Source organism: Bubalus kerabau, chromosome 10 (assembly GCF_029407905.1).
Source record: "Bubalus kerabau isolate K-KA32 ecotype Philippines breed swamp buffalo chromosome 10, PCC_UOA_SB_1v2, whole genome shotgun sequence".
Lineage (NCBI taxonomy): Eukaryota > Metazoa > Chordata > Mammalia > Artiodactyla > Bovidae > Bubalus > Bubalus kerabau.
Genome location: NC_073633.1, coordinates 14736364 through 14762800, shown reverse-complemented (window position 1 = coordinate 14762800; position 26437 = coordinate 14736364). Strand labels below are relative to the sequence as shown.

General features: G+C 38.4%; 1 protein-coding gene across 2 annotated transcripts in view; it reads left to right on the top strand.

The window, feature by feature from the left end:
- HOMER1 (homer scaffold protein 1) overlaps nucleotides 1–26437 on the top strand; it is a 135047-nt gene that overhangs the window by 98687 nt on the left and 9923 nt on the right. For both annotated transcript variants that reach the window (XM_055536661.1, XM_055536660.1), the window contains exons 6-8: nucleotides 13302–13458; nucleotides 17326–17436; nucleotides 18048–18128. In XM_055536661.1, the coding sequence (XP_055392636.1) occupies nucleotides 13302–13458; nucleotides 17326–17436; nucleotides 18048–18128 (349 nt within the window). The remainder of the gene's footprint in view (nucleotides 1–13301; nucleotides 13459–17325; nucleotides 17437–18047; nucleotides 18129–26437) is intronic.

Genomic DNA, 26437 nt, shown 5'->3' with positions numbered 1-26437 from the left:
AGCCATTGTTTATTAAAAGCCTTAATACTTAAATTCCAATTCCGTTCTAAACACTGTGTTTCCTAAGTGTGGCCATGCGATTTCCAGCTCATGACAGGTCTGTCTTTAAAACTTCACGGCAACCACGTCTTCATCTGTTTGCCAGAAGACATCACATTCTGTATTGTGTGTTAATCACACACCAGGCTCTGTGCAGAGATAATGGATTGTGAGACAGGGAAGGAATCTGAGCTGGAAAGTAAAACTTGGGAGATTATTATGGCAAACACTGAAGCCAAGGGTCAGAGGAGGCAGCAGTCTAGAGGCAGGTGCCTAAAGGAGAGTAGGAATGGAGCAATGGGACCATCTGGTAAGACGGTCCCAAGGATAAGCATAAGGGTCAGGAAGTTGCTGGAATTACAGTCAGCTTGGAGAGGCAACTTGTTAGGCATTTAGGCAAATTTAGGCTTTCATCTGTATCTAGGAGAAAAATCCTTTAGTATACTAGTCTCTTTAAATACTGTTTATAAACAATACAGAGTTACTCTTTCATTTAAAAGGTATTTCTTTCCTTTTTTTAAAAAGATAACTCATATTGTATCAATAAAGCGTTTGTTTCTCAGTGGAACTAGCTTGGGTCCAGTGGGCTGGCCCGAGAGCTCCTAGGGACACAGATAGGCTGCTTCTGGGTTCTCGGGTGTGGAGGGGCAGTGAGGAGAGAAACCGACAGGCAGGTCCTGAGACCGAGCAGCGTCTGGGGTGCTGGCATCAGCCCTCCTACTCTCACAGTGAGGAAGTGACCTCCCTACCAGGATTAATGTCGAGAAGTAAGCCTGTTGCAACCTGTTCTTAAATTCTCCTTTGAAAGCTTCTCTGGATGTTTTTCGTGGTTTTACATAATTAACATGATTATCAGGAAGTATATACAAAGAACTACCTTTTCAGAGATAGATAGTGGATGCTGGACCAGGAGGTATGGAAGAAAGGCAGCTTTCTTCAGCCCTGTAACTAACCATTCACGTATAGGACTCACTCCACAGGTTAAACAAATGCATTGTTTGTGCCTAAGACTCTTACTTTGTTACATCTGTTAAGTAGTACTTTTGAACAACTTTTTCTTTTAGATTTTACATAACTAATTTAATGAAGTTTACTACTTTCTTTCTGATGTTAGATAAAGAAAAACAGTAAAATTCCAGTTTAAGGAATGTTTCAAATGATGTTTTGGAGTGTTTTGAACTCCCTCATCTGACTTCTAGAGCTGAAGCCAACAGGAAACCAGCTGGTCCTTTTTGAAGGGAAACTTTACCAAACAGTCCCAAGAATAAAGAATTATTTTGCCCTTAGTCCAGCTACAGACATGAGATCATAGTGGTATTTCAGTATCTCTTCTGACTCTGATGTGTCCAGCTAAACAGTTTCTTCATGAACAGTTAATGTGAAACTATCAAAACTGTACCTGTAAAAAAGGGCCAACTTAGTAGCTAGAGAACCCCAACATTTATTAAACAAGTATTCTGCAATGTAACATGTCAATTAAAAATTTTGGTATCAGAATTAATCCCAAGGTATTCATTACTGCTAAAAATCAATCTGTGGCAGGGAGGAATGTGATATCTTAGAGTTGTAGATTAAAGCAAGTAACAATGTTATTGCAAAATTGCAAGAATGTGCCAAGCATTTAATATATGTAAGGGCTGATCACATCTGAGATAGCTCACATGTGGACCTTCCTTCAGTTTACTCTAGAATTCATTATAAGCTGAAATTGTGGAAGATATTCTAATATACTGAATGGTGAACGGAATATATAAAGAAGCTGTAAAGAGAAAACAGAGCAGATTGACAAAAAATCAAAAACATCTTATTTCCCGAGTTGTGCTCTAGAAAGACAGATTATTAAAGGAGTAGCTTATAAAGTACAGGAAGCAAGAATGTTCCCAAAGATTCACATTTACCAATAAAGATGAAATTTTGGTTGGTACTGCAAAACTGCCTTAATGACACATACTTATTTACCTTGGAAACAAGTATAAAAAAATGCAGAAACACAAAAACTTAGCATTGAACTGCTTTGCTATAGCATTCATTTTGGGTCTATTAGGTCTCAAATTATTACAGTTTACTGTACTCACATGCAATATGCATACAAATATTTGATGTGACAGTTTCTTCAGCATTTGTTTTTTTAATGCACTCAGCAGTACTTTGAGGCTCTGCAGAGGAAATAAGAAAAAGGTTAATGGGAACCCACTGATCAGCTTCTCTGTGGCCAGACATCACTACTTAAAATATATTAGAGGTTCAGACCATGTTCAAGGATATGAGGTGACAACAAGTTATAGTATTTCAAAGCTCTTTATGTTCATCTTTTGGTTTCCTGTTCCAGGGGGCGTTGTTTTGGTTTCTTCCTGCGTAGATCCATTTTGATTGCAGCTTGTCCATGTCCCACTCCTTTCCTTTATGCGTCTCTGCCTCTCTGGTCCTGTCTGTCCCGTCTGCTTCTTATCGCCATCTCCAGTTGCCCTCACCTCCTTCCTTTTTGTTTCCAGCTCTTTTATTTCTGTCACAGCTGTTTCCTGACCACCCAGTCTCTTCCCACGCCAACAAATACAGAGAAGCTTAGAGGCCATTCTGCCCATTTTAAGAAGACCTGACTTTCCAGCTCTTGTTATTTGTAGTCCCACAATCACAGAAAGAGTATCTGGTGGGCCATCTTACAGAGTAGGGAAGTGTTCTGTACCTGAAAGCGTTTGGGAGGGGCTGGATCTCAGAAGTGCTTAGGGCTTAGAAAGACTTTTTTTTTTTTCCTTTTAATTGTGTGATGTTTTTTATTTGAAGTATAATATATAGTAAAATTCATCTCTTCTAGTATCTAGTTGTATGAGTCCTGACAAATGTGTGCAGCTGTGTACACATCAACAATGTCAAGGTGGAGAAAGGTTCAATCGCCCCCCAAAATTCTCTGCTGCTCACTTGTAGTCAACCTGTCCCTGGTACCTCAGCTTCTAGCAACCAGTTAATCTGCTTTTTTGTCCCTCTAGTTTTGCCTAGGGCTTCCCTGGTGGAGCTTCCTGCATAGCTCAGCTGGTAAAACATCAGCCTGCAATGCAGGAGACCTGGGTTCAATTCCTGGGTTGTGAAGATCCCCTGGAGAAGGAAATGTCAACCCACTCCAGTATTCTTGCCTAGAGAATCCCATGGATGGAGGAGCCTGGCGGGCTACAGTCTGTGGGGTGGCAAGAGTCAGACACGACTGAGCAACTGAACCAGCATATAGTATTTGTCTTTTTGTGACTGACAGTTCATTTAGCATGATGTCCTCAAGGTTCTTCCATATTGTAGTATGTATAAAAGTTTCCTTACATTTCTAGCCTCAGTAATACTCCACTGTATGTATGGTGTATATACCACATATTGTTTATCCATGAGTCGGTGGACTGTTGGGTTGCTTCTGTCTTTTGACTATCGTGAATGATACGGTTATGAACACTGTTGTACAAATGCATTTTAGATATTTACCAATAATTGGAATTGCTAGATCATATGGTTATTCTATTCCAGATTTTTTGAGGGACTACCATGCTGTTTTCTGTAGCAACTTTACCATTCCCACCCATAGTGCAGAAGGGTTCCAGTTTCTTCACATTCTCACCAACATTTGTTATTTTCTGCCTTTCTGATAGTAGCCATCCTAATGGGTGTGAGGTGGTATTTCCCTGTGAATCTGATTTGCATTTCCCTAATACTAGCAAGGCTGAACATCTTCTTAATTGTTTACTGGCCATTTGTGTGTCTTCTTTGGAGAAATGTTTGTTCTAGTCCTTTGTCTGTGTTGTGATCAGCCTACTTGTTTTTTTGTTCTTGAATTGTAAGAGTTCTTCATATATTCCGGATATATGTTTTGCAAATTTATTTTCCAATTTGTAGGTTGCCTTTTCACTCTCTTGATTGTATCCTTTGATGCACAGAAGTTTTAAATTTTGCCATAGTCCAAATGTATCTGTTTTTTCTTTTATTGCCCATGATACATCCAAGAAATCATGTACAGTGTTATGAAGCTTTTCATATATATATTTTCTCATGAAGAGTTTTATAGTTTTAGCTCTTATGCTTAGGTCTTTGATCCATTTTTAGTTATTTTTTGCATATGATGTGAAGCACAGAACTAACTTCAGTCTTCTTCATATGAATATCCAGTTTTCCCAGCACCGTTTGTTGAAAAAATTGTCGTTTTCCCATTGAATGGCCATGGCAACCATAGATGTGAAAATCGTTTGATCCCATCTGTGAGGGTTTATTTCTGCACTTTCTGTTCCTTTGGTCTGTGTCTGCTTTTATGTCCATACTATGTTGCTTTGATTACAGTAGCTTTGTAATAAGTTTGAAATCCGGAAATGTGAGACCTCTAACCTTGTTCTTGATTTTTCAAGATTGTTTTGTCTATTCAGTATTTATTGAGATGCCCATATGAATTTTGGGATGGATTTTTCTGTTTCTCTAAAAAGCACTGTTGGGATTTTGATAGGGATTACATTGAATTTGTACATCACTTTGTGTTGTATTGACATCTTCGCAATATTAAATCTTCCATCTCCATGGTATGTCTTTCTGTTTATTTGTGTCTTTAATATCATTCAACAACTTATTTTCATTGTACAGGTCTTTCACTTTCTTGGTTAAGTTTATTCCTAAGTAGTTTATTCTACTTAATGCTGTTGTGAATGGAATGGTTTTCTTAATTTCCTTTACACATTGTTCAGTATCTATAGAATCACAACTAATTTTTGTGTGCTGATTTTTATATCCTGCAGCTTTGCTGAACTCATTTGTTCTAACAGCTTTTTTTGTGGAATCTTTAGGATTATCTACATATAAGATCATGTCATCCACAACAGAGATAATTTCACTTCTTCCTTTCCAGTTTAGATGCCTTTTATCTATTAATTGCCTGATTCCTCTGGCTGGGACTTTCTGTGCCATATTGAATTTTAAGTGGTGAAGTAGTAATGCTTCTCTTATTTTCTGATCTTAAAGGAAAAGCTTCAGTCTTTCACCTCTGAGTCTGATATCAGTTATGTGCTTTTCTTATATGGCCTTTTTATGTTAGCAAATTTCTTTCTAGTCCAAGTTTATTGAGTGCTTTGAATCACAAAAGCATGCTGAAATTTTTCAGTGCTTTTTTTTTTTTACATCAATTGAGATGATCACGTGGTTTTCTCCTTCATTCTTGCTAAGGTGGTATCTTATATTGATTATTGTTTGTTGATCCACTCTTGTATTTCAGAATCTCTTTTCAATTTTTAATCGTGTCTTTGAAAGAGAATGTCTCAATTCTTATTCAATTCACTTTTCTTAATTTTTAAAAATGGATCATCTTTTTGGTGTTGTATCTAAGCAACCCTTTGCCTACCTGAAGGACACATGGATTTTTCTATGATTTCTTCTAGAAGTTTATATTTTGGTTAATTTTTGTATAGAATATGAGATATGAGCCAAGATTGTTTTTCCTCTTGTGTGTAGTTATCCAGTTGTTTCAGTACTATTTGTTTAAAAGACTGTTTTTTCTCCTTTGGGTTGCCTTAGACCTTTAATTATAACTATCTTCATTTTAATCATTATCACATATTTTACTGTCTTTGTGGAGATACAAGTTTCGATTTTTTGTCATAGTCTTCCACCTGAAGAACTTTCTTTAATATTATAGTATATGTCTGCTGATAATGAATTCTCTCAGCAGTTGTTTATCTGAAAAGCTGTTTATTTATTTCACTTTCAGGTAGAGAGTTATGTGTGTAAAGTTCTGAGTTGAGAATTGTTTTCTTTCAGGAATGTCACTCCTTTGTCTTCTGAATTACTTAGTTTGTGATATAATTGTTACTTTAGTTCCTCTGTGTGTAACATGTTTTTGAGCTTTCTGGATTTGTAATTTAAAGTATTTTATTATTTTTTGAAAATTCTTAGCCATTAGCTCTTCAAATATTTCTTCAGCCTTTTTTTCTTTTCTCCTGGGATTCTAGTTAGACATTGGTTGAATAGTTTGGTATTGCCCCACGTCTTAGATGCCCTATTTATTTTCATTCATTTTTCTATTTGTGTTTCAGTTTGGCTAATTTCTATTTGTCTGGATTCAAGTTCACTGACTTTTATGTATCTATGTCAGGTTTACTGATGAACTTGTCAAAAGAATTCTCATCTCTACTATATTCTTTACTTCTAGCATTTCCATTTGACTCTTATAGTTTTCACGTCTGTTGAAATTCAACATCTGACAATATAGGGTATCCTCCTTTTCCATTAAAACCTTTAACATAGCTATTTCATATTCTTTGTTTTTGAAAATTTATTTTTAATTGGAGGATAATTGCTTTACAGTGTTGTCTTGGTTTTTGCCATACATCAACAGGAATCAGCCATAGCTAAACATATGTCCTCTCCTTCTTGAACCTCCCTCCCATCTCTCACCCCATCCCGCCCCTCTGGGTTGTCACAGAGCTCCAGACTGAGCTCCCTGCGTCATACAGCACTTTCTCGCTGGCTATCTGTTTTACCTATGGTAATGTGTATGTTTCAATGCTACTCTCTGAGTTTATCCCACCCTCTCCTTCCCCACTGTGTCCACAAGCCTCTCCTCTATGTCTGCATCTCTAGTGCTGCCCTACAGATAGGTTCACCAGTACCGTTTCCCTAGATTCCATATATATGCGTTAATATATGATATTTATTTTTCTCTTACTGACACATACTTCACTGTGTATAACAGGCTCTAGATTTATCCACCTCCCTAGAACTGAATCAAATTTGTTCCTTTTTATGGCTAAGTAATATTCCACTGTGTATATGTACCACAATTTCTTCATTCATTCATCTGACAATGGACATTTAGGTTGCTTCCCCTAGCTATTGTAAATAGTGCTGCAATGAACATTGGGGTACATGTGTCTTTTAGAATGTGATTTTCCCAGGATATATGCCCAGTAGTGAGATTGATGAGTCTTATGGTAATTTTATTCCTAGTTTTTTAAGAAATCTCCACACTGTTCTCCATCATGACTGTATCAGCTGACATTCCCACCAACAGTACTCCTTGTTTTGACAAATTCTACATTGGCATTGTCTATGGGTATGACTCTGTTGATTGCTTTCTCTCTTGGCAATAGGTTTTTTCCCCTTGCTTTTTTGGTATGTCTTATAATTTTTTTTTAATTGATTGCCAGAAGCAAGGCATTCAATGAAGATAAATAGTATTTCCTCCTGGAGATGGGCCTGATTCTTCTGCTAGCCTGTTTGTATGAAGGTTAAGCTGCTTTACTCAGGGGTTGACCTGGATTTGGAATTTGTTGTTGCTATGGTTACCACAGTGCATCACAGGCTTTAAACATATCTAGCATTTCTTTGTGCGTAGAGTTGGCATTTGATCGCTAGAAGGTTTTCTTCCTGTTTCTGCTCCTCCCTCAGCTTTTGGTCTTTTCTGTGTACCCTTGCCTCAGAGGGGGTCTGTCTCTTGACCTCCCCCCAGTAGATGGCTGCTCTCAGCTTGATGGTAGAGGATAGGTTAAGAGTCTCAATTTTCCTCATCCACTCAATCTTGGGCAGGCACTGAATCCCAGGGTATCAGGGTAGGGCTTTCTCAGTGATCCTGTCCCTACAAGTAGCAGATGAATTCAGCCTTGTAAACTTGAGAGTCTTATGCAGGAGTTTCCTGCCCCTTCCCCCAAGATTGGAGAACTCTAATGGTCTCAGACTATTTCTTGTCCTTTTCACGGGCTATCTTAGGGTTTTATTCTCCTACTTTCCCCCTAGCCACCACAGGTCTTCGTCTGTGACTGGGAGGGTGATGGTAACAAGATTTTCTCCCCTTCTCCCATGGCTTAAGGCTTTGTTTCCATAGAGGAAAAGGGTCCTGACCATGCTTTGTGGCTTTTCCATAGTGATAGCCTCTCCCTTCACCCGAGGATTCCTGGAACTTCTGTCCAGGAACCCCTTCTGTGGGTCTCGGGGCCCAGCAGAGTGGCACGTGGATGCATTCTGGTTCATTAGCCTGGAAGCTCTCCAAACCTCATCCTTTTGGGTTTTTATGAAGGCTCCATTACACAGGCAGAATGGATTAAATCATTGGCCGTTGATGTCGCCGGTCCCCCTTCCCTCCCTAGTAATCTAGGATTGAGACTGAAAGTTCCAACTCTTTTCACGTGGTTGGTTCCCTTAGCATTCAGTCCCCTCATCTTTAGGGCATCCCCCCAAATCACCTCATTAACATAAACTCAGCTGTGGCTGAACAGGGCTTTATTTATGAATAACAAGATGCATTTCACCTTTATGGCTCTGGATCGGTTTCAGAAACTAAGGACAGAAGACCACATCTTATTAAAAAGATACTCCCATTGCTCTTCCTGCTTAGGAAATTCAAAGGGTTTGGGGGAACTATTGAGCTAGGAACCATCAGATCAGATCAGATCAGTTGCTCAGTCGTGTCCGACTCTTTGCGACCCCATGAATCGCAGCATGCCAGGCCTCCCTGTCCATCACCAACTCCCGGAGTTCACTGAGACTCACGTCCATCGAGTCCGTGATGCCATCCAGCCATCTCATCCTCTGTCGTCCCCTTCTCCTCTTGCCCCCAATCCCTCCCAGCATCAGAATCTTTTCCAATGAGTCAACTCTTTGCATGAGGTGGCCAAAGTACTGGAGTTTCAGCTTTAGCATCATTCCTTCCAAAGAAATCCCAGGGCTGATCTCCTTCAGAATGGACTAGTTGGATCTCCTTGCAGTCCAAGGGACTCTCAAGAGTCTTCTCTAACACCACAGTTCAAAAGCATCAATTCTTCGGTGCTCAGCCTTCTTCACAGTCCAACTCTCACATCCATACATGACCACAGGAAAAACCACAGCCTTGACTAGACGAACCTTTGTTGGCAAAGGAATGTCTCTGCTTTTCAATATGCTATCTAGGTTGGTCATAACTTTCCTTCCAAGGAGTAAGCGTCTTTTAGTTTCATGGCTGCAGTCACCATCTGTAGTGATTTTGGAGCCCAAAAAATAAAGTCTGACACTGTTTCCACTGTTTCCCCATCTGTTTCCCATGAAGTGGTAGGACTGGATGCCATGATCTTCGTTTTCTGAATGTTGAGCTTTAAGCCAACTTTTTCACTCTCCACTTTCACTTTCATCAAGAGGCTTTTGAGTTCCTCTTCACTTTCTGCCATAAGGGTGGTGTCATCTGCATATCTGAGGTTATTGATATTTCTCCCGGCAATCTTGATTCCAGCTTGTATTTCTTCCAGTCCAGCGTTTCTCATGATGTACTCTGCATAGAAGTTAAATAAGCAGGGTGACAATATACAGCCTTGACGAACTCCTTTTCCTATTTGGAACTAGTCTGTTGTTCCATGTCCAGTTCTAACTGTTGCTTCCTGACCTGCATACAAATTTCTCAAGAGGCAGATACAAAACTAAAATATATGTTTATTATGAATCACAATACTTTAGATACATAATGTGTTTGAGCTATACATAGTGTTAGTTTGTTTGCTAGGGCTGCCCTAACAAATAGCACAGGCCAGGGTGGCTTAAACAGTAGACATTTATTTTCTATAGGCTGGAAGTCTGAGAACAAGTTGTTGGCGGCGTTGTTTCTTGAGACCCGTCCTTGACTTGCAGGTGGCTTCTTCCATTGTCTTCACATGACCTTCCTCTCTGCGTGTTTGTGTTCTGATCTCCTTTTATAAGGACACCAGTCATATTGGATTAAGGATCACTCTAATTGCCCCATTTAATTTAACTACCTCTTTTCAGACCTGTCTCCAAGTTATACTCGTATTTTAAGATATTGGGAGTTAGTACTTCAACATATTCATTCACGAGTGGACACAGTTCAGCCCAGAATGCAAAAATTGAAGAAAAAAAAAAAAACAGTGGGAAATGTAGAACTTTCTGTGATGATAGTTCTGTATTTTTGCTCTCCTGTACGGTGGCCACTAGTCCCCTGTGGCTATTGACTATACGAAACGTACCCAAAGGGATTGAGAAGCTGAATTTTTTACTCTATTTGGTTTTGAGCACTTTAAATTTAAATGGCCACATGCAGCTAGTGACTAACATTTGGACAGTACAGATCTTAACTAATGTCTTCATTTGACATACACAGAACTGAAGATCAAAACAGTTGAGAGACTAATCTGATATCACACAAATAATGATTGAAATAATTGCAAAGTAGGCTGAATTTTCACATTCTTAATGGGTTTTTCTACCTACAGATTGTAAAATAAAACCTAGAGAAATATAAAACACTCCCATTTTTGTTCTTTTTCCTTTTATAAAGACAGGATAATCTTAGGTTACAACTGAGAAATTTTCAACATATGTGTTTTAGAAATATTCAAGATCATTTTCTCTGCTCTTTCATTTTTAAGAGGTTTGATACTTGGATATATCAAGTGTTTAAATTAATTTAATAAGACTTTTGTTGTCAGATTGTAAAGTCTACTTAAATAAAACTAATGTCTGTAGTGGAAAAATTGGTAGATGGTTTAAAAATCCATATTCAGTTAGGGAAGATGAATCAGTGCATACTTTATCAGAAAATCTGAATCTGAAAAAACATTCCACAAAAGAAGAAATGGGAAGTGCTTTCTCTTTAAAGATAGAAATTGGTTGTTAAATTAATGTGTGTTAGTCACTCAGTTGTGTCTGACTCCTTGTGACCCCATGGACTGTAGCCTGCAAGGCTCCTCTGCCCATGGAATTCTCCAGGCAAGAAAACTGGAGCAGGTTGCCATTTCCTTCTCCAGGGGATCTTCCCAACCCGGGATTGAACCCGGGTCTTCTGTATTGCAGGCTGATTCTTTACTGTTTGAGCCACCAGAGGAGCCCTGTTAAATCAATAACTTGTTTGATTTTGTCCTTTCATGTTTGATGAAATTTTTTCTATAAACTTCAGAAAAAATGTTAAGTTTTCATTTAAAACTAATTTTAGTTAGGAGGGGGTTCAAAAGAGAGGGTATATATGTATACCTATCACTGATTCATGCTGAGGTTTGACAGAAAACAATAAAATTCTGTATAGCAATTATCCTTCAATTAAAAATAAATAAATTTTTAAAAGGTGAATAAATAAAACTAATTTTAGAATTACAGAAAAATTGCAAAAACTGTACAAAGAATTTCCATATACCCTCACCCAGCTTACCTTCATGTTAGCATTTTACATAACCATAGACCACCTGATCTGCCTTTTGAGAAATCTGTATGCAGGTCAGGAAGCAACAGTTAGAACTGGACATGGAACAACAGACTGGTTCCAAATAGGAAAAGGAGTACGTCAAGGCTGTATATTGTCACCCTGCTTATTTAACTTCTATGCAGAGTACATCATGAGAAACGCTGGACTGGAAGAAACACAAGCTGGAATCAAGATTGCCGGGAGAAATATCAATAACCTCAGATATGCAGATGACACCACCCTTATGGCAGAAAGTGAAGAGGAACTCAAAAGCCTCTTGATGAAAGTGAAAGTGGAGAGTGAAAAAGTTGGCTTAAAGCTCAACATTCAGAAAACGAAGATCATGGCATCCAGTCCCACCACTTCATGGGAAATAGATGGGGAAACAGTGGAAACAGTGTCAGACTTTATTTTTCTGGGCTCCAAAATCACTACAGATGGTGACTGCAGCCATGAAATTAAAAGACGCTTACTCCTTGGAAGGAAAGTTATGACCAACCTAGATAGCATATTGAAAAGCAGAGATATTACTTTGCCAACAAAGGTTTGTCTAGTCAAGGCTGTGGTTTTTCCTGTGGTCATGTATGGATGTGAGAGTTGGACCGTGAAGAAGGCTGAGTGCCGAAGAATTGATGCTTTTGAACTGTGGTGTTGGAGAAGACTCTTGAGAGTCCCTTGGACTGCAAGGAGATCCAACCAGTCCATTCTGAAGGAGATCAGCCCGGGATTTCTTTGGAAGGAATGATGCTAAAGCTGAAACTCCAGTACTTTGGCCACCTCATGCGAAGAGTTGACTCATTGGAAAAGACTCTGATGCTGGGAGGGATTGGGGGCAAGAGGAGAAGGGGACGACAGAGGATGAGATGGCTGGATGGCATCACGGACTCGATGGACGTGAGTCTGAGTGAACTCTGGGAGTTGGTGATGGACAGGGAGGCCTGGCGTGCTGCGATTCATGGGGTCGCAAAGAGTCGGACACGACTGAGCGACTGAACTGAACTGAATATAATTTTCAAAACCAAGAAATTGACATTGATACAATATTATTAACTTAACTACAGATCTTAATTTTCACCAATGTCCCTTTTATGTTCTAGGAACCCATCTGGATCCCACATTGTATTTAATTATTTCTTCTAAGTCTCCTCCATTCTGTTTCTCAGACTTACCTTTTCTTGACACTTTCGAAGTGTGCCAGTCAGCTTTTTTGTAGAATGTTCCTCAGTTTGGGTTTATATGTTTTTTTCAAAATTAGAATGATCGTTATGCATTTTTGGAAAGAATGCCACAGAAATGATCTTGTTACACTGATATGTATTCTTACTGGTGATGAGCTTTAGAAATATTGATGATTGAAACGATGCTTTCTTTTATATATATGTATTAAGATTACTATAAAATATCAATCCACTGAAACATTTGCTCTGTGATGCAAATAACTTCTCAAAAACTAAAATTCTGATTAAAGAAAGCTAATATCATTACTAGTTAGTTAATGGGATGAGGTTAGTAGAATTTCACTAATAGGAGTAAGTTGTTCAATAAGGAGAAAGAGAAACCACCTTTTTTTCTGTGAAATTAGGTAATTGTTTCTTCATTGGAAAGTTAAGAAAGGAATTATTGAGAGGGCCCTTCTCACTTAACAGAATTGTGTTTGTAATAGAAAATTGTCTTTGTTGAGATACTTAACTCTGGGTAACTTAACAAGTAGAACATAAAATGAGGAAAAAGTGATTGGTTTAGTTTTGTTCTATAAGTGACACCAGAATTCTATCAGAGTTGTTAGTACCAAGTTTAATTTATTGCAGCAAATTTTTATATATGGGGCATTTAAAAACTCTGAATAAGATAAAATAAATCAACTTGATTTATTTATTAAATCAAATAAATCAATTTCAAAAGACATACTTATATTTATTTATTTGATAGGTTTTATTCACTAGGAGCATTTAAGTGAAATATTTGTGTTTTTATTGTTTGGGGGGAGTCTTTGAAACATTTTTGAATTATAAACCAAATCTTAAGACTGAGCACTGCTGTCTCTTGAAAGTAACAACAGTCAGTGTAATGGGTGGAATTTTCTTTTCTTTCACTTTAGTTCAGCAATCAGCAAACACTGGGAGGCTGAACTGGCCACCCTCAAAGGAAACAATGCCAAACTCACTGCAGCCCTGCTGGAGTCTACTGCCAATGTGAAACAATGGAAGCAGCAGCTTGCTGCGTATCAGGAGGAAGCAGAGCGGCTGCACAAGCGGGTAAGTGCAGGGCTGCTAACCTGAGGACTGACAGCCCCAGATTGTCTTAATTTACATGCAGAGTCAGCACAGGGACCTCTTCTGGAGATTTTTGTTGGTTATCAAAACATATATATGGGTTGTATTATATGTGGGTTTATTGGTTAAGAAAACAATTTTCTGCAGTTTCCTGAGAACGAAGGAATTTGGACAGCTTTGGAGTCCAAACACCCAATGTCACACTCCTGTTGCGCCACTTGTTTGCTGTCTGACCTTTGGTAACTTACTCCCCTCTTTCTGCTCCGTATTCTTATCTATAAAATAGGAACAATAATATAGACTCTATACAATTCCTGAGAAAATTGAGATACTGAACTGACATGTAATTACACTGAAGCAATGATAATGCTTTTATTATTTTACTTTATTTCTTAAAGAACAATTTGAAAAATACAGGTAGAAAAGTCTTTATAAAAGTTAAAGATAATAACTTTAATTAGAAATATGGGGCAATACTACAAATATGGGGCAGTAAAAGAAAAATTAATAACAGGAAACCAAACAATTTCTTAGAAAGAATTTTTTAATCCAAAGTATATGCATTCACCCAACAGGAAGCCAATGCCACTAGCTTCTGTTTTAAAAATGATTTTAAAGAAGTGAACTCCATAGACATTAGGAAATGGGCTTAGTATCAGAGCAGAATTTGAGGAGTATAATAAGACCGGGATGACAGGGGAGGTAAGATTGAAGTTAAATAGAGACAGGAGGGAGAGTAAGAACCTGAGTAAATACCTTTGTATGCTAAGTTTAAACTTAATTCATGAGGGGAAGAGGGAAGTTGTTGTTTAATGAGGATAGTGTCCCATCTTGCAATATGAAAAGCTCTGGAGATCTGTTTTACAGCAGTGAATATACTTAATGCTACCGAAGTGAAAGTGAAGTCGCTGAGTCATGTCTGACTCTTTGTGACCCCATGGACTGTAGTCTACCAGGCTCCTCCATCCATGGGATTTTCCAGGCAAGAGTACTGGAGTGGGGTGCCATTTCTTTCTCCAGCAGATCTTCCCAACCCAGGGATTGAACCTGGGTGTCCAAATACCACTGACCTGTACGTTAAAAATGGTTAAGAGGATAAATTTTTACCGTGTTTTTCATTGTGTTTTTTTTACCACAATTAAAAACAAAAAACAAAAAACAACTTTAGGATAATTGACTTATAATCCAAAAAACATTCATTGAAGAGCTATCCTTTTTATGTATTCCCCGACCCTGAGAGTTTTTTGCTTTAAGTAGTCAATTGAATTTTAAAGAATTTACGAAACAAAGTATTTTTATTTACTCACATAATTTCCAGTGCTCTTCTTTCCTTCCTGTAGATCTGAATTTCCATCAGGTATCATTTCTCTTCAGTCTGAGTAGAATTCTTTAGGATATTTTTGTACTTCAAGTGCACTGGCAACAAATTCTCTCAGCTTTTGTATATATGTATGTGTATAGATAGAGAGATTTTTATCTTTACTACAGGTTGTGTTTTCCTATTTCTTTGTATGTCATTTTTGATTATATATTGATCATGGTAAATGAGATGATGCTATAGAGCCCATAGATTGTGTTATCTGCCTCTGAATATTCAGTGCTCATTTTTGTTTGAGCAAGCAGTGAAATTGCTGGTAGCGTGTCGCCGCCCCTTGGTATCTGATGGGGATTGGCTCTAGTGCGCCACCCCCTGCCCCACCTCACAGGAAGTAAAATCCATGAGTGCTCAAGTCCCTTATGTCAAGTGGCATAATACAGTCATCCCTTTGTGTCCATAGGTTCCCCATCCACCATGAGTATAGAGGGCTGGCTGTACTTTGAAGTTGTGGAGGTATAAACTTCTGCTTTAGTATTTGGTTTATTTCCATTTTGTTCTTAATTCAAGGGGATTTTTTGAGTCCTTGGAAATCTTTATTTCTAAGGCATAATCCTCCTGGGGTTTCAGTGGGAAGCTTGAAGTGCTTGCTAAGAAACCTAATTTGGTGTTGACACTAACCTCAAAGTGTCTTCTCGGTGGTGAGCACTACCACACCTTAACGCTTTTTCATTCTTCCAGCATTTCTCCCACACCCCCGAACCCCTGTGATTCCTACTTGTACTTCAGAAGTCAGCCGAAGATTTGAGGGATGTCTGTATGCTTTTTAAGAGGTCTTTTTTTCATATAGTTCCCTGAATTTCAATTTGCTTCAATTGTTCTAAAGCATCCCCAACCCCTCAGACTTCTTTGGAAAAATAAGAGCTCAGATTTTTGCTTGCAGTCTAATCAGACAGTGCAGCCGAACTGCACAGCACCTTCAGGTGTAAATATGTGCCTCACTCAGTATGGTGCTTCCTTTCGGTCTTTTGCCCAATTTGGTCACTCACCAGGGCCTTCTAACAGCTGATGTTTACATTTTGCCCATGATTTTGTTATCTGGGTGAAAGTTAATCCAGTAAAAAATACTCCAACCTTATCAAGACTGGAACTGCTCATGAGGAATGTATTGCCTAATGCACAAATAAAACTAATATATATTATACAATAGGGAAAAATTCCCAAGATCTTTGAACAGATGTTCAGAATTGTGGACCAGAAGACAGGAGAGCCTGAGAACTGAGGAGCTAGAAATGGCTTTCTAGAGAAGGGCATTCTAAGCTGAGTATTGGGGGGTTGGTTAGTCTGAATGGTTTTCAAAGGTAAGAGAAGACATTCTAGTTAAATCAACAAGATGGATATTAGCATGGTTTGTTGAAAGTTCATACATACTAGGTGTCTTGAGCAATGAGATATTTACATAGTTTGCAGCTAGCTTTGGGGGACTGAGAGTTTAGATTTGATGCTGTGAGAAAGATGAGCCGTTGAGAGGCTTTTAGTGGGGCAGTCACACAGTGAAAGATGGGTGTTAGCAGTTTTCAGAAGACATAAAAATAGACAAAGGATATAATTAGGTCCAGTGGCAGGCCACTGGTTTTGTTTACACCTGTATAACAAGGGTCTGTGCAAGGCTATTAGAGCATGAATAGAAACCAAGAAAATGATATGAGAGGAGAGGGACAGAATGTGGTGTTAATTCAACATTTGGAAAATGTGAGGGAGAGAGATTTGCTGTTTCCTTAATAGTCTACAATTTATTGTATTCTAACCAATCAAAATGTGTGAGCTCCTGACACGTAGAGGATTTTGATAAGGTGTGTGTTTTTCTATTGACTTCTGTCTGTTTTGACTAATTTTGGATGGCACAGCTTTTAGAGACAGTGCCCTTCTCTGTTCTTTAAAAAAAATAGCAAGTGCCCATTGAAAGTTAAGCTGCTGTCTGGGCCCTCAGGAAATTTGTCCTGCCTAGAGAACTCTTCTCCTTTGCTGAAAGAGACCCTACTGATGGGAAGATATTCTAGTATCAAGTGATTTAAGTTGTATTTTAAGCATATCTTTTCTTCCAGATTCCTTTACATTTAGAAGTGTATTTGAATATTTTCTCACTTCTGCAAGGCCAGTTTTCAGAACCCATATTTAATTTAAAGGCTACAGATGGAGGGCAGATGGCTGGTTTTGAATTTGTTTTCAGAAAACGTTTTTAAAGAAGACTTTTATTATAGGGGTTTTCTACTCTCATTAATCACTTAATTTAAGTTTTCCTAACTTTTTCATGACCAAGTCTAGCTATCTTCTTTGGTCTTTTTCCTTAGTCCTAAATTGATATTTTTAAAGAATCAATTCTGCTCATTCTACCCTGTCTTAATATTTCTCAAGTTAATTTTCACATATTGATTCAAAATTCATTATACACCTATGAAGGACTTACTGTATGTCTTCATAAAGAAATCCTGTGAAATTGTCACGATTTAGTTTATGTTCTCATTTGATTTCAGGTGACTGAGCTTGAATGTGTTAGTAGCCAAGCAAATGCAGTGCATACCCATAAGACAGAACTAAATCAGACAATACAAGAACTGGAGGAGACGCTGAAGGTGAAGGAAGAGGTAATTTGCTACTTCTCACTCATCCGTAATCTCACTAAAATAAGGGTACAGTATTGGAGTCTATATCTGATTTAAGGGTATTTTATGCAATAAGGTTGTGGGGTGTTTTTAGGATGAAATTTTCTGAGTGACACTCAGCTTGTTCACATTTTCCCCGTCGCTGTGTCTGTTGTTATGAACTATGGTGAGGCAGTCAGACTGAGATACTGCCTCTTTTCTTCTGTATGAGAGCTGCATTCATAGAATCAACAGAAAACCATTAGGAGTTAAATGAATTTTACAAGCTGTTGCTTTTTCTAGTTTCCAGTCAAAAGATTTACTACCTCAGGAAAGAATTATATCCACAAAGCTTGAAGCAATCTTAAAATGTCCAGATTGCTGTTTCTAAGCAGTGCTTTACCAAAGCCACCGAGTTGACTTGCTTCAGATTATTCTGTGCTAGACAGCATACCCATTAAGATGAATTTATCCCTTGAAATCAGTACAATGGAAAATTTTTAAACACCCTTTTTCTAAGGACTGGGACAGTAATTTCAGGGAAAAATAAGGCCTTGTCTTTCCTTGAAATAGTTAAAATATTGTTGTTAAAAATATTGCACTACTTTTTCTAGGAAATAGAAAGATTAAAACAAGAAATTGATAATGCCAGAGAACTACAAGAACAGAGGGACTCTTTGACTCAGAAACTACAGGTGAGCTGTAATAAAATTTTTATTCATTTCTGCATAGAAAGTCATCCATCTTTCTTTCATATAGTAATGACTTTTTCCCTTCAACTCAGTTTTGAAGGGTTTCGGTCATTTTGCTTTTTTAGAACTTCTGATTCATGCCTGATGGTTGACTTTTCAAAAATTACTTGATTCATCTAAGTAGCTTACCATAATAGATGGTCATTTATAAATTCTTTGTCTTTAGTAAAATTATTTTAGAAATGTCTACTTTTAACATCAAAGTGCCCTGAACTTAAAATGTCTCAAATGGAGTATATTCAAATAGTTTAGGAATTGTGCTCGTCTTTTTCACACTGAACTAATACATGAACTACAGCAGTAGCTGTGCCCCAAGGGAAATCAAGGCAGTCTTCTTTGCCTTTCTTTGCTCTGATTAATTTTACTCACTTTTCTCTGCATAAATAGCATGCTTCCTGACTCTTAATTCACATCCATGTGTCCTGTGTCAGTGGTAGTCGGCCATAGTTAGGGAAGATTTCTTTCAAAATTACAGCCAGACTCTCCTGCTGTCAGCCCAGACGCTTTTCTTATACCTCCTAGCCTCAAGAAGAGTTAGGACCACTTCAAGGTTTGGAGTAGAAACAAATGTAAATATGTATAGAGTGAGGAATTGGGGACAAAAATTGGTAAGTGGGACCTGGAAACCTAGGATTGGAAGGAGTACCTAGATTGTAACAAGAACAACCAATATTTATTGAGTGCTTACTGTGTACCAGACACTGCACTTCACTTATGCATTTAATCCATGTAACGTCATATGAGGAAACTAAGGCTTAGATAAGTTAACTTGTTCTACCTGTTAAATGAGCACAAACTCTGACAGTAGAGACGTTTCATGAAACAAACAAGTTCTTCATATGAAATATTCCCCTCTCTCTCCCATCACTGACTTTCAGCAGTCTAGGAAAATGAAGTTGCTTGTTTTGATCTGCCCTATTAAATATTGTTTCTGTATTTTAACTGTCTGTATAGTTTAGTGGTTCTTAACTAGGAGTAGTTTTGTGCCCCAGGGAGCATACATCTATGTGGGGAGACGGTTTTGATTTTTACAGCTTAGATGGTGGAACTGATCTCTAGTAGGTGGGGCTTCCCAGGTGGCACTAGTGGTAAAGAATCCACCTGCTAATTCAGGAGACACAAGAGAGGTGGGTTCTGTCCCTGGGTCAGGAAGATCCTCTGCAGAAGAAAATGGCAACCCACTCCAGTATTCTCGCCTGGAGAACTCCATGGACAGAGGAGTCTGGCAGGCTGCAGTCCATGGGGTCACAAAGAATTGGACACGACTGAGCATACACACAGGTTGAAGCCAAAGTTGTTACTGAACATTGAATTATCCAGCCCCAAGTTTCAAGAGTGCCAAACTTGAGAAAAACTTGGTGTAGAATTAAAATAAGAAACATATGATCAGGACTGGAACAAATGGTGGAAATGCAGGCTGGTTTTCTCTTTTGGTTTGGTTTGGCACCCATTGTTTAATTACTTGCTTTGATATAGGCGGTTGCTAAGCATTTACACGATGGGGCTTCCCTGGTGGCTCATTGGTAAAGAATTCGCCTGCAGTGCAGAAGACTGCCTGCCTGTGCAGGAGGCAGAGGTTCGATCTTTGGGTAGGGAAGATCCCTGGAGAACGAAATGGCAATCCACTCCAGTATTCTTGCCTGGGAAACTCCATGGACAGAGGAGCCTGGTGGCTACAGTCCCTGGGGTCGCAAGAGTTGTACACCACTTAGCAACTTAGCAACTTCACCACCACCACCAAGCACTTGCATACATTAGCTCTAACTCTTACGGTAACAGGTGTGGTATCCCCGTTTTCAAAGAAAAAGCAGCAATTCAGAGGTGTTGACAAGTTTAATTAAGGCACTTAGCTAGAAAATAGTGAAGACTGGATTTGTTTCGATTCCAAAATCTCTATTCTGTCTATATTACCACACCGTTTCAGCAGGCAGGCATCCAAGCCATCCCTAACTATTCTTGGGGAAATTTTTTTTCAGTTATGTACACATTTATATTGTCTCAGAGAAACCAAGAAATGATTTATTCATATCAAACTTCTAAATGTGTTTCATCATTGATCGAGCAGTAAATGAATTTTACAGCTGGCACCTAGAATTGTGACTATCAATTCTTACCTGTTTTTTCATTGAATATCAGAAATACTTATCAAGACAGCCTACCTGGAACAGGACAGGGAAGCTTTCAGAAAACCCAAGGGTGAATTCTAAAAGGCCAACCCACCGAAATAACCTGTATGTTTTTTCCAGTTTGAAGAAAGTTCCTCTTTTATGGCCTAGTCCCTCCTACCTAAGCATCTACATGTCAAAAGTTCCATCACTCTTGAACCTCCATTCTTAAATTCAGTCCAAAAAATTGGGATCATTAGTTTCTGAAACGGTAGAGGAACTTTGAAATTGCAATGCATGGGTTTGGATTGTAGCTATGAATTTGGATAAAAAACATAGTTTGGAAAAATTTTAAGTAGTTTTGATATGATTTTTTTTTAGTTTGCAAGTTGTTTTTTCTTTAAATATCAATGTAACATATGCTCATTGTAAAAAATTTAGAAAAATGTAACTTAACAGAAAAAAAAAACATACTCACATCATCCTAAGGCAAAATGTTGAGAATTTCCTTTCTTCAGTGTTTTTGTGGATAACTTTTTCTTTATGTGAGACATGTAGATAGCAAGTTTTTGTCTTGCTTTCCTAACAATGTTATGTCATAAGCTGCATATGTCGTATAGCTATATAGTATTCTCCTCCATAGGCGTACCATAATTTTCTTCCAACATTTTTACAGGGATGATCATTTGTTTTCAACATTAGTTGTAATAATGTTATAATGTATCTTTTTACATAAACCTTGCCTTTCTCATTATTTCTTTGAGATGAACTTCTAAAGAATTACTTGGTGTCAATGTTTCGAAATTACTTATGCTGAGAAACTGATGTCTGGAACAACAGGATACCCCCTGGATATTAGTCTCCTCTCATTTTTGCTTCTGATAGGGAACAAGGGGAACTTATTATTTTTTTTAGTATTACCTTTTTTTTTTTTTTGATTACAAGTTTTCAATATGTTTATTGTTATCTTTTTGTATCTTGAAGGCACGAAGTGCATTTTTACCTTATAATATATGGCATATCCTTGCCTGGAGTTCTAAGTCCCCAGATCTTCAAATGGGCTGGTTTCTAATGTAATTAAGACTTGGCTTACATGTTCATTTCACTGATCTCCCTATTTAAGCACTATTCTGCAGGCCTCCCCACCACCCACTGCTGTGTGATATTACCCTGTCTTATTTTCCTTGTAGCAATTATCACTGAATGAAGTGATCTCATTTTTTTTAATTTATTTTTAAAATTTTTCTTTTGAAGTAATTTCACATGGGAAAGTTGCAAGAATAATGTACCTTTCACCTATGTCACCAGATGTTAACATTTTTGCCATATTCGTTTTTGTTTGATTATGATAGAATTCTCTCTATATTCTTTTTTTTTTCTAAATGGCTGAGAATAAGTTCCAAATATGATATCCCTTTACCTCTAAACACTTTAATGTATATTTTCTTTTTCTTGCATATAATTTTTAAAGATAATTTTTATTGAAGTATTTGATTTACAGTCTCATGTTAGTTTCTGCCTGCAGCGAAGTGAGTCAGGTATACATACACACATATCCACTCTTTTTTAGATTCTTTTCCCATAGAGGTCGTTATAGAGTATTGAGTAGAGTTCCCTATGCTTTACAGTTGTTCAGTCACTCAGTCGTGTCCAACTCTTTGTGTCCCCATGGACTACAGCATGCCAGGCCTCCCTGTCCATCACCCACACCCAGAGTTTGCTCAGATTCATGTCCATCGAGTCGGTGATACCATCCAACCATCTCATCCTCCGTCGTCCCCTTCTCCTCCTTCCTTCAATCTTTCCCGGCGTCAGGGTCTTTTCCAGTGAGTCGACTCTTTGCATCAGGTGGCCAGAATTTTGGAGCTTCAGCTTCAACGTCAGTCCTTCCAATGAATATTCAGGGTTGATTTCCTTTAGGATTGACTTGTTTGATCTCCTTGCAGTCCAAGGGACTCTCAAGAGTCTTCTTATTAGCTATCTCTTTTATATAGAGTAGTGTGTGTATGGCAGTCCCAATCTCCCAATTTATCCTTTCCCCTTTGGTAACCATAAGTTTGTTTTCTACATCTGTGACTCTGTTTCTGTTTTGAAAATAAGTTCATTTGTACCCTTTTTTAAAACTCTGGATATAAGCGATATCATATGATATTTGACTTCACTTAGTATGACAACCTCTTCAATGTGTATTTTCTAAGAATAGAACAGTCTCTTACATAACCATCAAAATCAAGAAATTATCTAAAGACTTTATTCTAATTCTCATAATTGTCCTCTTTATAACAGAACATTAAAAATTGTTTTTCTGGTCCAGGATTCATTCCAGGATCACAGTTGCATTTAGTTGTCATGTCTATTTATTTTGACGTTTAATTGTCCCAGATTTGGCAAGGGGGAACCTTTTTAATCCTGCTTCTGTGTCCTTTGGATGTGACCCTATCATTTTTTAAAGAACTTCGTGTTTTAACTCAACTAGATATTCTAGGTTCATCTTGTATTTCTCAGTTCCAGCCTTGAAATTAGCTATTTCTTCAGACAAAATTTTCTTTTAGTAAAGTTTGGTGTTTAGAAACCAGATTCTGGGCATTAAATATACTTTTTGCTATTGAGATGTCATTGTGTCTGCTGCTGCTGCTGCTAAGTCGCTTCAGTCATGTCTGACTCTGTGCGACCCCATAGATAGCAGCCCACCAGGCTCCCCCGTCCCTGGGATTCTCCAGGCAAGAACTCTGGAGTGGGTTGCCATTTCCTTCTCCAATGCATGAAAGTGAAAAGTGAAAGGGAAGTCACTCAGTCGTGTCCAACTTTTAGTGACCCCATGGACTGCAGCCCACTGGGCTCCTCTGTCCATGGGATTTTCCAGGAGTGGAAACCACTGGAGTGGGGTGCCATTGCCTTCTCCAGTCATTGTGTCTAGGCCCTCTTAATTATCAGAGATAGAAATGTGCACATATCACATTATGTCCATTATAATAACTATATTGGAAAAAAAAAATGACCCTGAAAGCATATCAGTACCTCCCATTGCAGTCCAGTACTATGGAACTCATTTTAGCCTTCCCCAGTTTCCTGTTTATAACTCTGTTCCCCAATATTAAGAAACCATAATACGTTTACTTGCTTGCTTAAGAAGTTAAGTGAAAGTTGCTAAGTCATGTCTGACTCTTTGTGACCCCATGGACTATACAGTCCATGGAATTCTCCAGGCCAGAATACTGGAGTGGTATCTGTTCCCTTCTCCAGGGGATCTTCCCAATCCAGGAATCAAATCCAGGTCTCCACATTGCAGGTGGATTCTTTACCAACTGAGCCACCAGGGAAGCCCAAGAATACTGGAGTAGGTAACCTATCCCTTCTCCAGGGGATCTTCCCAACCCAGGAATTGAACTGGGATCTCTTGCATTGCAGGCAGATTCTTTACCAGCTGAGCTACCAGGGAAGCTCTTTTGCTTAAGAAAGTAGTTTCTAGTTCATACCACTGTCAAAACAACAAAAACACAGCCCTACTGACTAGATGAGTATTCTTTTTGTTTTTAACTTGTGTTCAAAAGTTAATTAGATTCTTTCACTCCCCCTCTTCAATTGGTTATTCATGTAAAGTACATTTATGTTCATCTGTATCTTATTATATTCCATTTTAGTTCTTCCCCATTCTTCTTTGTGTTGTATTTGTATGCATTTACTGAGCATTTGGGGCTTCCCAAGTGGCGCTAGTGGTAAAGAATGCACCTGCCAAGATAGGAGTTGTAAGGGACACAGGTTCAATCCCTCGGTTAGGAAGATCCCCTGCAGAAGAAAATACTGGAAACCCACTCCAGTATTCTCGCCTGGAGGATCCCATGGACAGAGGAGCCTGGCGGGCTACAGGCCATACGGTCACAAAGAGCCAGACGCAACTGAAGTGCTTTAGTGTACAGACACTGAACGTATGAAACATGGTTCTAAAAGTCAGCACTATTCAGAAAGATATCTTTCAAGAAGTGTCATCTTGTCCACTCCAGTCTAGCCCCATTCCCATCTGCCCCTGTGGGTAACCAGTCTCATTATCTGACTTACTCTTTCTGTGTTTCTTTTTACGCAAATGAACAGATAAGTCTGTTTTTTTATTCCCTCCCCTTTTTTCTTACATAAATGGTAATATACTCTAGTCACTCCTAACTCTTACACACTTTTTTTTTTTAATCTAAGGTATGTCCTGGAAATCACTCTGTCAGTTCATAGAGATCTTGTTCATTCTTTGTTTGGCTGTATACTACTTCATTGGTATGTGCGATGGTTTTTTTCCAACATACTCCTTTATATGGATATATAGGTTGTCTCCAGTATTCTGAGAGTACTATAGTGCGTAATCTTGTACATAGGTATTTTGTTATTGTTGGAGGTGATCTATAGGGTAGATGCTTAGAAGCAAGATTTCCAAGTGAGAAGGTCATACTGTCATATTCTTCTCCATAATGGGTGTTGCTAGTTTTCCCTCGTATCATCACGTGTGTGCCCATTTCTCACAGCCTCATCGACAAAATGTGTTCTCAGACTTCTTATCTTTTGGCAATATATGTTAGGTGAGAAATGATAGTTTTAATTGGTGTATCTCATGTTATGAGTGAGATTAAACATCTTTCATAAGCTTAGAGGCCATTTCAGTATCTTTTTGTACCTGTATAGATTGTGTATTCAAGTCTTTAGCCCTTTTCTCTATAGAATTTTGATCCTTCTTTGAAAATTTTTCTAGAGTTCTTTATATATCTGCAATTATATGTTACAAATATTTCCTCCCAGTTTGTCAGTGTTTTCTGACTTTGCTTGAGATAGTGGTGGTGTTTTATGTAGTGTCAAATATATCATTCTTTTTCTTTCATTGCTCTGTTGCTGTTGCTCAGTTGCTAAGTCGTGTCCAGCACTTTGCAACCCCCTGTACTACAGTACACCAGGCTTCCCTGTCCTTCACTGTCTCCTGGAGTCTACTCTTAATTCAAGGTGGATTTAGAAAAGGCACAGGAACCAGAGATCAAATTGCCAACATCTGTTGGGTCATAGAAAAAGAAAGAGAATTCCAGAAAAACACTACTGCTTCATTGCCTATGCTAAAGCCTTTGACTGCGTGGATCACAATAGACTGTGGAACATTCTTAAAGAGATGAGAATACCAGGCCACCTTAAATGCCTCCGGAGAAACCTGTAGGCAGATCAAGAAGCAGCAGTTAGAACTGGACATGGAACAACGGACTGGTTCAAAATTAGGCAAAGAGTACATCAAGGCTGTATATTGTCACCCTGCTTATTTAACTTATATGCAAAGTTCATCATGGGAAATGCCTGGCTGGATGAACCACAAGACGGAATCAAGATTGTTGGGAGAAATATCAATAACCTCAGATATATAGATGACAGCACCCTTATGGCAGAAAGTGAAGAGGAACTAAACAGTCTCTTAATGAAGGTGAAAAAGAAGAGTTGAAAAGCTGGCTTAAAACCCAACATTGAAAAAATAAAGATCATGGCATCTGGTCCCATCACTTCATGGCAAATAGATGGGGAAACAATGCAAACATGACCGATTTTATTGTCTTGAGCTCCAAAATCACTGCAGATGATGACTGCAGCCATGAAATTAAAAGATGTTTGCTCCTTGGAAGAAAAACTGTGACAGACCTAGATAGCATATTAAAAAGCAGAGACATTACTTTGCTGTCAAAGATCCAAGTAGTCAAAGCTATGGTTTTCCCATTAGTCATGTATAGATGTGAGAGTTGGACCATAAAGAAGACTGAGCATCGAAGAATTGATGCTTTTGAACTGTGATGTTGGAGAAGATTCTTGAGAGTCCCTTGGACTACAAGGAGATCCAACCAGTCAATTCTAAAGGAGATCAGTCCTGAAAATTCACTGGAAGGACTGATGCTGAAGCTGAAGCTTCAATACTTTGGCCACCTGATGCAAAGAGCTGAGTCATTAGCTTGACTCAATGGACATGAGTTTGAACAATCTCCAGGAGTTAGTGAAGGACAGGGAAGCCTGGCGTGCTGCGTCCATGGGGTTGCAAAGAGTTGGATATGCCTGAACAACAACAACAACATATCCATTGAGTTGGTGATGCCATCCAACCATCTCATCCTCTGTCGTCCCCTTCTCCTCCTGCCCTCAATC